Raw genomic sequence first — 16,395 nt, forward strand, 5'->3', positions numbered from 1 at the left:
GCTATGTCTACTTTCTTTCGTTTTATTGAGTCCTTCAACCATAAATTGGTTTCATTCCCTATCATTCCAGTAGGGTTTCTAGGGTGACCTATTAACAGATCTAATGAATGTGGGTTTTTTTTTTTGTTTTTTTTTTTAACATCTATACTATATTTGTTGTTGTGGATCACTCCTTCCATGAAACATTCTTTCCTTGGTATCATAATAACATTAAGGGTCTCCTCCTTTTAGACCTTTCTTTTGTGAGTTTTCTATACCCATTTGGTCCTTGATTTTTGGTGTTCTTAATGGTTCATTTTTTAGCACTCTACTTAATCTTTTATCAATGGTTATTAAGCCTGAGATCAGTAGACTCCTGACTGATGGAAGGGTGTTTTATGTGGTCTTTGAATTACCTGAAATTATATGTAAAATTTAGTGTTATAAACATGTACATATTTCTGGGAAGAGAAAGTTCAAAGTTCTCATCAGCTTCAAAGAGTCCAAAACTAAATGCCTTCTTTGGGTAATCTTATCCATACCTAGCTTTAACTATTGGCCTATATACTAAATGACATGTTAATTAAGTACATGTCTACATGTCTGAGTACTTTGCACCACTGTTCCAGTTCTTGAGGATACAGTGCTAAATAAGATAGGCAGGGCCCCAGATCTCATGGAACATACCCTGAGACTTCACTTTTAAGCTAAAGATCCATATTTATGGATATATATATATATATATATATATATATATATATAACATATGTTTTCTGAAGGTAATTTTTTTTCAAGGTAAGACCTAGAAAGATAGTTTGGCCCTTTGAATGCTAGCCTAATTTGGGTGTCAACAAATGGGCAAGGGTGCAGTGTAATGGAACATAGCTGCAAAACACTAAGTAATTTATATCCCCAAGGCATTTACTCTTTTAAAATAATCTGCCAGGGTAAAAGTGAATGTGGGTTTAAGACTATGTAAGTGAACCATGGTATAGGGAATAGTGTTTGAATGAGTTTTGAGAACTCATGCTGTGGATCTAAAGTTAACATTTTATTATGTTGTGATATAATAAGGGATATGTATTTGGTCTTTGTCTCCAGTTCCTGTCACAGAGCCCCCAAACCCTTGAAATTTCCTGAATGATAGGGTTGATAGGGTTATATTTAGTCTTATTCCTGGGTTTCTGACACAAGAGCCTCTGAGACTTTTGGAGTTTCTAGAATAAAAGTATCTTTTTTGTATGCTAATGAGACGATCTATGGCTGGTTAGCTTCAGTTGAGGGCTGGTCAGCTTCAGTTGAGGGCTGGTCACCCAAAAAGACCAGGGTCCCTTATTAAAGATTGGAACTTTCAGTCTCATTCCTTGAGTTTCTGGGATGGGAGAGGATCTGGAGATAAGTCATGCTCGTGGAATGAAACCCTATAAACCCCCCTATAGGTTTTGGAGATCTTCCGGGTTGGTAAGCACATTCAGGTGCTGAGATGGTTATTAGCTTAGAAAAAGCATGGAAGTTCCTCTGCTTCCCCTCTCGTCCTTCACTTTGCATGTGTATCTCTTCCATTTTACTGTTCCTGCAGAGTAAGTGAGTTCTTATCAAAGTTATGTGAGTCATTCTAGCAAACCTGAAAAGGAGGTTGTGAGAACCCCAGACTTTATAGTGAGTTGGTCAGAAATAATGGTGGCCCTGACTTGTGATTGATGTGAAAGTGGGGCAGTTTTGTAGGACTGAGCCCTTAACTTGTGGAGTATGAATAATCTGCTTTTTTGTTTGTTCATATCCTCTTCAAAATTACAAGATTCAGTTCAAATCCCAAACAGAGTGAGAGTCCAGCTGATTTCCAGTTGTCAGTAGAAGGAATTAACTGTATTAATTTAATTTGCTAGACCATATAGGGTCTATTTTCATCTTAATGATTTTTATTTTCATTTTTAGACTTTGAGCTTTAGGGACTCAGATAATGCATATAAAAGTAGTGAAAATCCCTTGTGCTTGTTTTATACTTATTCTTTAGGGGTCTGTCATATAGTTTATTTAACTTATGTGTTCAACAACAATTTAATTGTTTAAATCTATTCTGCATCTATCTGTAGAAGGAGAAGGTGAGTAAGTATGTTAGATTTTCAGAGGTAGTAAGAAAGCATGTATGTGATTGGTGAATTGGACAATTCATTCTATTTTAATTATATGAGAAAGGGATCTTTTGTTTACTGTATTAGGTACTATTTCTTTTTCTCAGTTATTATTTCTGTTATTACCAAAATGCTTTTTGAAACTTTTCAGTTCACTCTTAATTTTAAATTTTTAAAAAATGTTTATTTTTGAGGAAGAGACAGAATGCAAGCAGGGGAGGGGCAGAGAGAGAGGGAGACACAGAATCCAAAGCAGGCTCCAGGCTCTGAGCTGTCAGCACAGGGCCCATTGTGGGGCTCAAACCCACGAACCGTGAGATCATGCCCTGAGCCAAAGTTGGATGTTTAACCGACTGAGCCACCCAGGTGCCCCATACTCTTATTTTATAATATGCAGAGTTATTCTTGTGACACTTTTGTTTGCAAGTACTATTTACCTTGCTTTCTTCTTCCCATTTATTTTTATGTATGTAACTGAAAGATTTCCTTTGTTCTGATTAAAAAAATTTTTTTAGTGTTTTATTTATTTCTGAGAGAGAGACAGAGACCACATGAGCAGGGGAGGGTCAGAGAGAGAGGGAGATACAGAATCCGAAACTGGCTCCAGGCTCTGAGCTAGCTGTCAGCACAGAGCCCAATGTAGGGCTCGAACCCACGAACCGTGAGATCATGACCTGAGCCGAAGTCGGGCGCTCAACCGACTGAGACATGGTGCCCCATGTTCTGATTTTTTTATGTTGTTTATTTTCTTCCATGGTTGTATATCCTTATACATTGTATGTACTGTTGTAATGATATTCAGGAAGTTTTGTGATGAGTATCCTGTCAGTGCTGATGCCAGATATGACCCCCTGATTTTGAAATTTTGCATCCTTGAATGAGTAGGTGAGCTTTAGGAGCACCTTGGATTTTTGAGATTTCTATGTATAATTTTATGCATTTCTTTTTTTCTGTGAAAATAATCCCTAGCTTTTATCAAATTCTGCAAGTTGTCTGTAACTTCAAAAAAAGTAAAATCCATAGTTGCTTCAAGGGTTGGAAGATCTTTGTGGTGGACTCATGCCATTCATTACTTTTACAGTTGTAACATCAGTTGTAATGTCTTTTTAATCTTCTAAAAGGTCTGTTGCTCTTGTTAAGTTGATTTTCTGCTTTATCAACTTTGAAATGCCATAGACTTACATTAATATGACCTTATTTTCCTGAAAAATTGATTTCAACTTCTTTGTCAGTTTTTTGACAATGATCAAATATATACGTAATAACAAACTTTATTTTTTTCAGAGATGCGAGATAAAATGAGAAAATGGAGAGAAGAAAACTCACGAAATAGTGAGCAAATTGTGGAAGTTGGAGAGGAATTAATTAATGAATATGCTTCTAAGCTTGGAGATGATAGTAAGTTATTATTCATGCTCATCCTATTTATGTTTTTTTGTTCTTTTAAAAACCATATTTTCATTATATTTTTCCTGCTGTTTAATCTATGATTTGTCCCTTTTTAAGAAGACTTTTCAGGAAGTCAAGGATACATCATTTTGAGAAGGATTTCTGATTCCTGGTTGTAGTGGAGCTATCAAATAGGCATTTTTGTTTTAATGTTCACAGGGCTATAGTCCTGACCTGGTCAAAATATACATCATAAAGAATTTTTGAGAAGGCAAGGGTATTTACTTTTTAAAAGATAATTAAGGTATATATTACTGAAAGCATATGAGGATGCATTTTTAATTCCTGATGTAATATGGTAAAACAATTTTCAGTTATAAATGACTTTCTCTAAAATATCAGAAATAAGGTCTGATTTCTTTTGGGAGATTTTTACACTAAATTCAGTTCTTTCTCTGTCTTTATATATAGTTTGGATCATATATGAACAAGTAATGATCGCAGCCCTAGACTATGGTAGAGATGACTTGGCATTGGTAAGTATTTAAACTAATTTTATTTTAAATCTGCTTCATGAAATATATATAAAGTAGCTAAGACAATGGCTTGCATTTGAATGCTTTTATAGCTAGTTTTCAGTGCTACTCTTTTTTTTAAGTTTAAAAAAAATTTTTTTTTTTTTGAGAGTGCAAGCAGGGGGCAGGGGGACAGAGGATCTGAAGTGGGCTCTGCGCTGGCAGTGGAGAGCCTGGTATGGGGCTTGAACTCACAAACTATGAGATCATGACCTAAGCCAAAATCAGATGCTTAACTGACTGAGCAACCTAGGTGCCCCTTCAGAACTAATCTTAAGAGTAGGTAAGACTAACTAGGTACTTTGGGACAGGGAATGTTCTTAAATCTTTTTAATAATCTGGAGAAGTAGATATTTAGTATTCCAATTTTACTGAAGAGTTTAAATTAGTTGGTAAAAATTATCCACTTAACAGTTGAATTAAGCTATATTATAGAGTTTAAAATAAGAAGTGGATAGTTAAAAACAAGTTTTTCTTTTGGGTTTTAAAATGACTTTCATAGCACAGTCACGGACTTATGATTTGACTTAGGATTTTGCGACTTTATGGTATGTAGCCCATTTGGTATATGTAATGTAATTACTGCTATTTAAGTCTTTTTTACCAATTATTTTTTTTCAGTTTTGTCTTCAGGAGTTGAGAAGACAGTTCCCTGGCAGTCATAGAGTCAAGAGACTAACGGGCATGAGATTTGAAGCCATGGAAAGGTAAGTGAATCTTTTCAACAGTATGATCTCATTTTAAAATGATAAACATGGGTATAGATGTAGGTCCTACTAGACCCATGGCAGTATCATTTAATTGTGCAAGATGTTTTGCTACTGAGTTTCAGAATAGTGTTAGTTCTTCCCAGTATAAATTTTGTCAATTACTCCCAATAAATAGGATTTGACATAGGAGTGTAATTCATTTACCATCTCTGGCCTGGAGAAATGGGATCATGTTCAGGAGTAAGGACTGGTTTTATATCCTCTTTCTAAGATTTATTAGCTGTTTACCTGGCACATTATTTAACTTACTTTTAACTTATTTTTTATTAAGCCTTTTTGCTATATTCCCGCAAAACAAGAATATTACCAACTTCTCAGGGTTGTTTTGGGAATTAGTAATGACAGGCATTGAAGGTACCCATAGAGGCATTCAAGGTATAGGAGGTATTATTATTTTTTTTAATTGGGATAGAAGTGATACTCAGTTTCAGGTGTATGATATCATGATTTGATATTTATATATATTGTGAAATGATTACCATAGTTAAATTTAGGTAATATCCATCACCATACATTGTTACAATTTATTTTCTTATGAGAACTTTTAAGATTTACTGTCTTAGTAACAACTTTCAAGTACACAACACAGTATTGTTAACTATAGTAACCATGCTGTACCTTATATCCCTAGGACTTTAACTGAAAGTTTATACCTTTTGACCACTGTTACCTAGTATGCCCACGCCCACAGCCCATCTCTGGCAACCACTAATCTTTTCTCTTTGAGTTTGTGTTCTTTTTGATTCCACTTAGAAGTGAGATTATACAGTATTTGTCTTTGACTGCCTGACTATTACACTTAGCATATGCCCTCAAGGTCCATCCAACCTCATAAATGGAGAATTTCTTCCTCTTTTATGACTGAATAATATTCCATTGAATCAGACTTCTATCAGACTTTATCCACTTATCTGTCAATGAACACTTAGATTGTTTCCATGTATTGGCTATTGCAAATAATGTTGCAGTGAACATGAAGATGGAAATATCTTTTCAAGATAGTGATTTTATTTCCTTTGGATAAATACCCAGAAGTGGAATTGCTAGATCAAATGGTAGTTTTAATTTTAATTTTATAAGGAACCTCCATAGTGGCTGTGCTAATTTATATTCCCACTAACAGTGCCAAGGGTTCCTTTTGCTCTGCATCCTTGTCAACACTTGTTATGTCTTGTCTTTTTGACAATAGCCATTTTATTATGTGTGAGGTGATAGCTCATTGTGGTTTTGATTTCGTTTCCGTCTTGATTAACTACGTCGAGCACCTTTCACCTTTTCATGTACCTGTTTGCCATTTGTATGTCTTCCTCAGCAAATGTCTTTTCAGTTCCTCTACTTCTTTTTATATGGATTTTTATTTTTTGCCATTGATTGTAAGAGTTTTTTTGTTGTTTCGTTTTGTTTTTTATTTTAGAGAGAGCAAGCAAGGGAGATGGGCAGAGGGAGAGGAGACAGGGAGAGAGAGAATCTTAAGCAGGCTCTTTGGCCCGCTTGGTGGGGCTCCGTCTCACCATCATGTGTTCCTGACCTGAGCTGAAGTCAGGAGTGGGATACTTAACTGACTGAGCCACCCAGGCACCCCTGTATGAATTTTTTATATATATTGGATATTAACTTCTTATCAGGTATTTGTAAACATTAGATGATTTGCAATTATTTTTTCCCATTCTGTAAGTTGTCTTTACGTTTTGTTGAACTTTTTGTTATTGTTGTACAGAAGCTCTCTAGTTTGATATGGTTCCATTTCTTTATTTTTGCTTTTGTTGGCCTTTGCTCTTGGTGTCAAATCTAAAAAATCATCACTAAGACTGGTATCAGAGGACTTACTGCCTATGTTTATTTCTAGGAGTTGTATGATTTCAGGTCTTATGTTGAAGTCTTTAATTTTGACTTGATTTTTGCGTATGGTGTAAAAGATAGTAGTTCAGTTTTATTTTTTTGCATATGACTGTCCAGTTTTCCCAAGACCATTTATTGAAGACACTATCCTTCTCCCATTGTATATCCTTAGCTTCTCTTTGGTAAGTTAGATGACCATATGTGTTTGGGTTTGTTTCTGGATTCTCTGTTATGTTCCATTAATCTGTGTGTCTGTTGTTATAACAATACCATAATGCTTTGATTACTATACCTTTGTTTATAGTTTGAAGTATGATGTCTTCAGCTTTGTTCTTACTGCACAGGATGGCTTTGGATGGTCAGTGTCTTTTGTGGTTCCATACACATTTTGAGACTTTTCTAGTTCTATGAGAAGTGCCATTGGAATTTTGATAGGACTTGTATGGGATCTTTAGATTACTTTGAGTAGTATGGAAATTTTATGAATAATCTTCCAATCCATGGGCATGGATATCTTTTTATTTTCTTCAGTCTCTTTCATCAGTGTTTTATAGTTTTCTTTTTTCTTTTTTTTTTTTAATGTTTTATTTATTTCTAGGAGAGAGAGAGAGAGACAGCGTGAGCAGGGGAGGGTCAGAGAGAGAGGGAGTCACAGACTGAAACAGGCTCCAGGCTCTGAGCTGGCAGTCAGCACAGAGTCCGACGCGGGGCTCGAACCCACGAACGGTGAGATCATGACCTAAGCGAAAGTCGGACGCTTAACCGACTAAGCCACCCAGGTGCCCCAGTGTTTTATAGTTTTCAATACACAGGGCTTTCACCTCTTTGTTAAATATATTCTTGGGTAGTATATTCTTTTTGATGACTTGTAAATGAGATTAATAAAGGATTATTATTAGTGTATTGAAATGCAATGGATTTTTATATCTTGATTTTTCTATCCTGCAACCTTACTGAATTCATTTATTAGCTCTAACAGTTTTTGATAGAGTCTTAAGCCCTATTATGCTGTATTTATCTGTATTGATCTATCTCCCAATTTTAGGGGCAGTGGTTTACTTGGTGATGTCAATTTTCCGATGGATCTAAGAAGAGTTATTGGTTTGTTCAGTTTGTTTAACTTTTTTCTTGTGAGGATTGGAGTGATGACTTTCAGGATCTTTTTGTGCCAAACCAGGAACTAGAAATCTTGAGCATCTATTCATGCAATTATTGGCCTTTTGGAGAAATGCCTATTCATATTCTTTGTTTCTAAATGGGGTTAATCGTAAGAGTTTTTTTTTATACAGTCTAGATACAAGTCCCTTATCAGATAATATGATTTGCAAAACTTCTCACATTATGTGGGTTGTTTTTTCACTTGCCTAATGGTGTCCTTTGATTACAAAAGTTTTTGATTTTTTTTTATGAATCTAGTTCTGTTTTTCTATTGTCCCTTCTTTTGGTGTCATATGTAGAAACCATTGCCTAATCAAAGTCACAAAGATTACACTTATCCTTTCTTCTAAGAGTTCTATAGTTACTTTTAGTTTTTATATTTAGGTCTTTGATCTGTTTGAGTTAATGTTTTTTTATGGCGGTGAGGTAGTTGCCCCACTTTATTCTTTGGCATATGGTTATCCAGTTGTTCCAACATCTTTGTTGACATTACTTTGCTTTCCCCATTTAATTGTCTGGCACCCTTGTTGAAAATTAATTGAATATAAACATGAGGCTTGATTTCTGGGCTTTCAGTTCTGTTCCATTGATTTAAATGTTTATCACATGCCACAGTGTATTGATTCCACACTATTGATAGTGTAGCTTTGTAGTAAATTCTGAAATTTGGAAGTATGAGGCCTTTGACTTTGTTCTTTTTGTCCCTCAAAGAGGATTTTGTCTATTCTGAGTCCCTTGAATTTATTACATATGAATTTTAGGGTGAGCTTATAGCTCCTTACTTTATAAATTTGGTGTTTTAGGTAAGACAGAGTAACTTGTACCTAGTTATAGTAGCTTTTATTAAGCAAGATATATTGATATAATTTTTCTTAATCCTTTTATTCCTTGGCTTTTGGCTTATGTATTTGTTTATATGTACATTTTTTAAATGTTAATGTATATTTATTTTTGAGAGGAGAGAGAGAGACAGAATATGAGCAAGGGAGGGCAGAGAAAGAGGGAGACATAGAATCTGAAGCAGGCTCCAGGCTCTGAGCTGTCAGCACAGAGCCCGACATGGGGCTTGAACTCATGAACCATGAGATCATGACCTGAGGTGAAATCAGACAATTAACCGACTGAGACACCCAGGCGCCCCTATATGTACATTTTAATCTCATTGGATCTTCTCTGTAAGCAAGCAAAGGGCATAAAAAAAATAAAACAGTATTATTAAAGGTTAACAAAGTAATTTGAATCAGAGGACAGAATGGAAGAAATCTACAAAGAATTGTTCCTGAATCAGTGTTTTACTCTAATATCCCTTTTTGTTTTATTTCAAGTTTAGTATATCTAGTATTTTTAAACCATTCTTAAAATAGTAAATAGCCAGACACATCCCAAAATCCAACATGGATGGTTTTTAAAATTATTTTGTAAGGATTTGAGAGGTACTAGTTTCCAAAGGACACATTTTAATAGTTACTATCCTTCTACCCCTTTTATAACTGTACAAAAATTCATATGGTAACAATGATTTATTCTTAAATCAGGTTTTCTAAGATACCTAGTGAACTTTAATTTCTTTAAGCCTTGCCCTTTAATTGGAACTCTCATAATCATTTTATCCAATAAGGTTTTGCTGTTGTGTTTGTGTGGTTTTTTTTTTTTTCTCCTGAAAGAGTGGCTATTATGTGTCTTCATTACATGGGACCATAAATCATTGATTCTCATACACGATTATGGGAATTAGAGTGATCTGTGACCTTTTTAAAAAAGTATGTAGTTGCTTAGTCCCCATTTTACTGAGATTAGTTTGCTAGTGGTGTAATCCAGATTATTCTTTAAAGGAAGCCCTGCAGGAGAATCGACAAGTAGGTTTGAGAACATTGCTGACTAAAGGTAAATTTTTGTGAACCTGCAGTGTATTAGGAGTCTCTAGAGAAACAGAATCAAGGGCATATTGGTGTACATATAGGTGGGCAGGAGGAGCGAGATCTATTATGAAGCAATTATAGAGGCTGCGAAGTCCCAGAATCTGCTGTCTGCAACTTGGAGACCCAGGAAAGTTGGTGCTATAATTCTATCTGAGTCCAAGTACAAATGCCTGAGAATCAAGGGACCTGATGGTGTATATCCCAGACTGAGGGCAAGAGAAGATGAGATGGAATGTCCCAGCTCAAGTAGTGAGGCATTAAAAAGGGGTGAATAACTCTTCCCTCTGCATTTGTTCTATTCAAACTCTCAAGAGATTGGGTAATGTCTACCCACATTGGGAAAGGCAGTCAATTTTATTGAGTCCACAGATTCAAATGCTAATCGCATCTGGAAACATCCTCAGACATACCCAGGAACAATATTTAGTCTGGGTATCCCATGGCCACTTAAGTTGCTACATCACACTGAGTTAAAAAAATTAACCATCACATTCAGTTTTTACAGAATTTACTATTTTGGGGGCACCAGGGTGGCTTAGTCGGTTTACGTGTCCAATTTTGGCTCAGGTCATGATCTCATGGTTTGTGAGTTTGAGTACCGTGTTGGGTTCTGTGGTGGACAGCTCAAAGCCTGGAACTTGCTTTAGATTCTGTGTCTCCCTCTCTGCCCCTCCCCTCCTTGCGCGCGCTCTCTCTCTCTTAAAAATGCATAAACATTAAACAAATTTAAAAAGAACTCACTATTATTTTATTATAGTAAAAGTTAAATGTAATATAAAACTAGGTGTTAATAATGCCTAGTTTTTATACAACCAGAAAAACAATGTAAGTTTTCTAATAAAATACCTCCCAAAACTAGAAAACTACTAAAGTTGAGATTATCATTATATTAATAAAAGGAATGGTTTCCTACCTTCCTCTTGTTGTTTTCAGTGTGTTTCCCAGATTTCCAGGGAACTCTTATGTACTGTGTCTTATGTACTATGTCTTAGAACCCTTGTTCTATAGCATTAATTTTGTCCTTCTTTATATACTTCATTGTTTTGTTTTATTAATATTTAATGATTTTATTTTAGATTTCCCCATTTATTGAGGACTCTGTGCTGCTAGTTTTTACCTTTGTATTTAGGCCAAACTGAATCAGTGTATTTTGTTCATCTCATGTTTTATTTGTTCATGAATCAGTATATTTCTGAAGTAAGTTTTTTTTATAAATGCTCTCACATGAAGTTTTTCTGTAAAAAATTTCTAGCAAATTACTGCTGTTACATGAAGATCAGAAGAGAGTTGGATTCCAATTGTAAATGCATTTAAAGTCCTGCCAGTTTAACCTTTTTCTGTATTTACTATTTGTCAATGAATATTAAGGTAATGATTCTTGATGTTTCTTTTTCTTTTCAAATAGATACGATGATGCTATACAACTATATGATCGAATTTTACAAGAAGATCCAACTAACACTGTAAGTTAGCTGACTAAATTTTATTTTAAAAGGTGAAATTTAGTCATTTTTGAAATAATGTAAAAATACATATGAATCCAGGTTTTAGCTTCTTATTTTAAAAATTTTATGTTGGGGGTGCCTGGGTGGCTCAGTCAGGTAAGCATCCAAGTCTTGAAATCATCTCAGGTCCTGATCATGCAGTTGTGGGACTGAGCCCTGCATAGGGCTCTGTGCTGAGCATGGAGCCTGCTTGGGATTCTCCCTCTCCCTCTGTCTCTGCCCCTCCACCACTCACTCCCTTTCTCTCTCTTCCTAAATAAACCTGAAAAAAAATATGTTGGACCACATTTTTAAAATAGAGTTAAAACTCTTCAGTAAAATGTAACTCATAAGATACCTTGTTAAAATGAAACTAGTAAAGGGGTGCCGGGGTGGTTCAGTTGGTTAGATGTCTCACAGCCTAGGTCATGATCTCATGGTTCCTGTGATCGAACCCCATGTTGGGGTCTGCACTGATAGCTAGGAGCTGCCTGGGATTCTGTCTCTCCCTGCCCCTCCCCTGCTCTTACCCTCTCTCTCTCAAAGTAAATAAACTTTAAAAAAAATAAAGAAAAAGGAACTAGTGGAAATTTAGAAAGAAAGAATTTTGTTTGCTTACAAAAAAACCCAGCAGAGTTCAGTGGTTTTGTAATATCTTGAAGTCTATGATACACTAATTTGTTTTGTTTGGGTAGTTCAATTCTAGTTGTCTCAATGGAAAATGAAAGAAGTCATGACAGTAATTGGTATATGGGATTAATAAAGGTGTTTTGCTTTTTTCTGCCTTATACCTAGATAAGAACATATATATGTACATATATACACATAAAGAAGAAAAATATATTGTGTTTCCCATAACATAACATCTTGAATTATCCTGATTTGAATGAATATATTAGTGTATTTTGAGAAAATTTTAGTTTACTACTTTTGCATAATGGCTTTCCTCAGACTTATCTTTTACTCAATGAAAAGTTAGAGGCATTTTAGATAGCATATTAGACATTTTAATATTTTTTATTACGTCCATGCATACATATGCCTGCTAAAAGAAAATATTTTTAAAAATTTTAAACAAAAACCAGTTAGAGTCTGCTTTGTCCTTTTATAGAAGAGAAATTGTTTTATTAACACAATACAAATACATGAAAATTTTCTCTTTTTGGCAAACGTTTCCTTAAAAATACACATTTTTGGGGACACCTACGTGGCTCTGTTGGTTAAGCTTCCGACTTCGGCTCAGGTCATGATCTCACAGCTTGTGAGTTCAAGCCCCACATCGGGATCTGTGCTGACAGTGCAGAGCCTGGAGCCTGCTTCTGATTCTGAGTCTCCCTCTCTCTCTGCCCCTTCCCCTGCTTGTGCTCTGCCTCTCAAAAATCAATAAACATTAAAAAAATTTTTAAAAATACACATTTTTGAAAAGTCATTTGATGTATGATTATGGATTATAAGATGCAGAAATACTGAATCTTAAACATTAGTTGCTTGATTTGTTTTAAGTAAATTGTTTATGCTCTGTTGGGGAATTATTTAATATTGGAGTGTCCAACATTTAGTCAACTTTTATCTCAGGCATTCATTAGTCATAAATCCCTGATTTCTGCTGTGTCTTCTGATACCTGTAGTAATACTTACGTTTATTGCTTAAATGATAATCTTTTCTCAATTTTATTGAAATATAATTGACAAGTAACATTGTGTAAGTTATACATTGTGGTAATATATATATGTAGTGAAGTGGTTTAGATTTTTGCTTTTAATATTATCCCATCCCAGGGAAATTTTCTCTGGAAACTTCCTAGGGTTTTTTTTGGTGGGGGTGGGGAGTAGGAGGGAAATGGGTGGTAGAGGTAGATATTTGAATGGCAAAGATTTATTATTTTGTGAGAATTCTCAGCCTATACAAAGTTCAGGAAAAGCTTTGAGAGAGCTGCAAGCCTACCTATTATTAAAAACAAAAAGCAAAAAAAGAAAGAGCTTCTATTATTTTTCTAGGTATTTCCAGTAAAAGGATAGTTAAAATGGGAAAGTTTTGAACACTTTTTTAACCTTAGCTATCCTAATTACTTGCTATGTTTTAAGAAAATGGTACTGTTTTTCTTTCCTTGAAGATTTTTTTCATGTACTTACTTCATTTGTAAGATTTTACGACAGGTTCAAAGATATTCTTTTTTAATGCAGTCATATATTGAAAACACGAAATCACGGTCCTGAAAAGTTGGTTTCAAAACAATTTTTTTGTAACAGGTTGAAAATCAATAGGTTATAATTTGTTTTTTGGAATTATGAGTCAACCATTTTATGTGTCATTTTAAGTGGGGGATAGTTTTAACAAATTATTTCACTTTTTCCGGATTTAAGACAATATGTAATTATTTTCCTGTATTTTTGGTACTTTCCTTGTTCTATGGTTCCAAGACTGATTAAAAGAGAAATCCAAATGGTTTCATTTATGAACTACGTATGAAGGTGTAGTGACCAAATCCCTTTGTTGCTAGGTAAACAGTTTAGAACAAAGTAGCTAAATTCAGCTTTGCTAAATGTATTATTCTTTCATGAAATATTACCTTTATCTCATGTCCCCTTAGTCTCTTTTGTCCTTCTTTACATGTTTATTGAGTACCTGTCATGAACCACCAGAATGTTGATGTTACTAAGAATAAAGAGTGTTTCTGTTAATGTATCCATGGAAAGCACTGTGGTAGACACTGAGGTAGATAACAAAACCATGCAAGACCCAGAACTAATTAAGTCTAGTAGGGAAAGACTTTATTTATATTAAACAGTTAAGTGGTAGTGTAAAAGACATCACAGTTTCTTTTTTCAAAGTATCTTTAATGTATGATCTCAAAGGTGAGAAAGTCTAGTTTCATCCTCATCCATAGTTATAATTCAAGGTTTTACACTGTAGTTCTTCTTTGCATTGTCTAAAAGTGATCATATGACTCTTTCATTGGTCTTGTGCCTCTAGATATCCAGAATAGGAATGAGGTTGTTCATTCAAGCTTTAAGGTGCTCTCCTTCCCTCTCACATGTGTTCATTAATCTTTTCATTTTAATTTTTTAATGTTTATTTTTGAGAGACAGAGACAGAGTGTGAGCTGGGGAGGGGCCTTGAGAGAGAAAGGAAGACACAGAATCTGAAGCAGGCTCCAGGCTCTGAGCTGTCAGCCCAGAGCTCAACGTGGGTCCAAACTCATGACCCGTGAGATCATGACCTGAGCTGAAGTCGGATGCTTAACTCACTGACACACCCAGGTGCCCTGCATTCATTAATCTTTAAAAAAATATTTGTTGAGTGCTTGCAGTATGCGTGGTTCTGGGAATAGAAGAACGAATTAGACACCCACTTGACTTTGCGCTTAAGGATGCAGAGCGATGTGAATAGACTGTAGACTTCGAAAATAGACTCTTAAAGTCTTATTCCTTAGTGACTTGCAGTGTGATTTTTGAGCCTTGCAGGCTTTGAAGGATGAGTATGGTCGAAATGAAACAAAGATGATGGGCTGGGGAAGTCCTCATTCATATCTCATGATTGAAGCTTTCATGCTGTTAAACTACAAAGTTTACCTAGGAAAGAAAGAATAAAGTGATTAGGAAGGAAGTTTTCAGTTTTCTTTTGGGAGGGTACAAAAAGGACATTTTTCCCCCATCTATTTTTAAAATGTTATGAAATATTTTTTTCAAAGAAATAAAACCTACCCATCTTTAAAATTACAAACAATACAAAAGAATGTATGGTGAAAAATAAGTCTTTCCTCTTAACCCTAATCTCAAGTCCTCCTTCACTTAGGCAAACATTGTTAACATTTTTAATGTATTCTTCTGTAGACTTTTTCCTGAAATGTATTCCTACTCTGCAGTTTAAGTCTGGAGGACTATACATTTTAAATTTTGATAGGGGTGCCTGGATGGCTCCATTGGTTGAGCATAGGACTCTTGATTTCGACTCAGGTCATGGTACCAGGGTCCTGGGATTGAACCCTGTGCCAGGCTTTACACTGAGCTTGGAGACTGCTTAGATTCTCTCTCTTTCTCTCTCTCTCTCACCCTCTCTCACCCTCCCACCTCCTTCCCTCTGCCCCTCCCTTTCTTCCTCCCTCCATCCCTTTCTCCTGCTTGTGTGTGCATGTGTCCTCTCTCTCTCTCTCAAATAAGAAATAAATTTAAAAATTCTTTAAATTTTGATAAATGTTGTCAAATTTCCTTCCACAGAGGATTTTTAGCTTCTCCTACTCATGTGGTGTCTTTCTGTCTCTCAAAAATAAATAAACATTAAAAAATTAAAAAAAAAATAATATGGGAGATAGTTTGAAGGACATGCAATAAAATGAAATAATTTGTAATTTGGTGGCTGTTCTATTTTAGGCCAGAGATTATGGGGATCTAAACCTAAGACAAGTGGAATTGGAAGGGATAGGGAATGGATGAAAGAATATTCTGCAATGAAAGTACACAATTAAAATTACTTAGGTGTAAGTGGTTTTTAGAAAGATAACTCAAATATGAAAATTTTAGTCATCCTATCAAAGTCAATTATTGGATTAGGCTCACTGTAGGCTTTTATCCCTTAGCTTACCTGAGCACTCATTTTTTTTTTTTGTTTGGTTGCTTTTAAAATAAAAGTAGGCTTCTCTTCCTTTGAAAGTTCCTTGAGAAAAATAATTGTGTCCATTGCATGGACTAATGGCTAGTATATGGTGGGCCTTCAATGAATTTTTGTTGAGTGTATTCATTCATCACTCTTTTCAGAAAGGAAGTATAATAATTACTGCCTTTTTAATTTAATTTCCTGTTGCAGAAAGATCAGATTTTGCCTTGAATTGTAAACTGCATACTGTGATGTATCAAATATTTAAAATTTTGTTTTGGATTTAGATGTAATTGTCTATGTACTGAAGAGGAAGATACTTTCAGGATGTTACATTTCCTAGAGTCATGGGCATAATAAGCCTTGGAAGAACCTAGAAGTCTGCTTTCCTTCTGTAAGGTCAGCGGCCTATCTTTCTGTGTCCCAGCATCTGCAGTAGGGGGAGTCTAGATTGTATTTTGCTGGTAGACCATAATCCTTTAATCCTTTCTTAGGTAGTATTTCTTTCCTCCTGTAGCTTATTAAGATATGACAAGTGTTTCAGGAGGAATTGCTG

The 16,395-nt window shown here is 35.1% G+C and overlaps 1 protein-coding gene across 2 annotated transcripts in view; it reads left to right on the forward strand.

The window, feature by feature from the left end:
- EMC2 (ER membrane protein complex subunit 2) overlaps positions 1-16,395 on the forward strand; it is a 43,311-nt gene that overhangs the window by 3,054 nt on the left and 23,862 nt on the right. For both annotated transcript variants that reach the window (XM_039222348.1, XM_039222349.1), the window contains exons 2-5: positions 3,396-3,509; positions 3,972-4,036; positions 4,697-4,782; positions 11,167-11,224. In XM_039222348.1, the coding sequence (XP_039078279.1) occupies positions 3,396-3,509; positions 3,972-4,036; positions 4,697-4,782; positions 11,167-11,224 (323 nt within the window). The remainder of the gene's footprint in view (positions 1-3,395; positions 3,510-3,971; positions 4,037-4,696; positions 4,783-11,166; positions 11,225-16,395) is intronic.

The sequence above is a fragment of the Hyaena hyaena genome, unplaced genomic scaffold, assembly GCF_003009895.1.
Source record: "Hyaena hyaena isolate Hyena2069 unplaced genomic scaffold, ASM300989v1 scaffold_1108, whole genome shotgun sequence".
Classification (NCBI taxonomy): domain Eukaryota; kingdom Metazoa; phylum Chordata; class Mammalia; order Carnivora; family Hyaenidae; genus Hyaena; species Hyaena hyaena.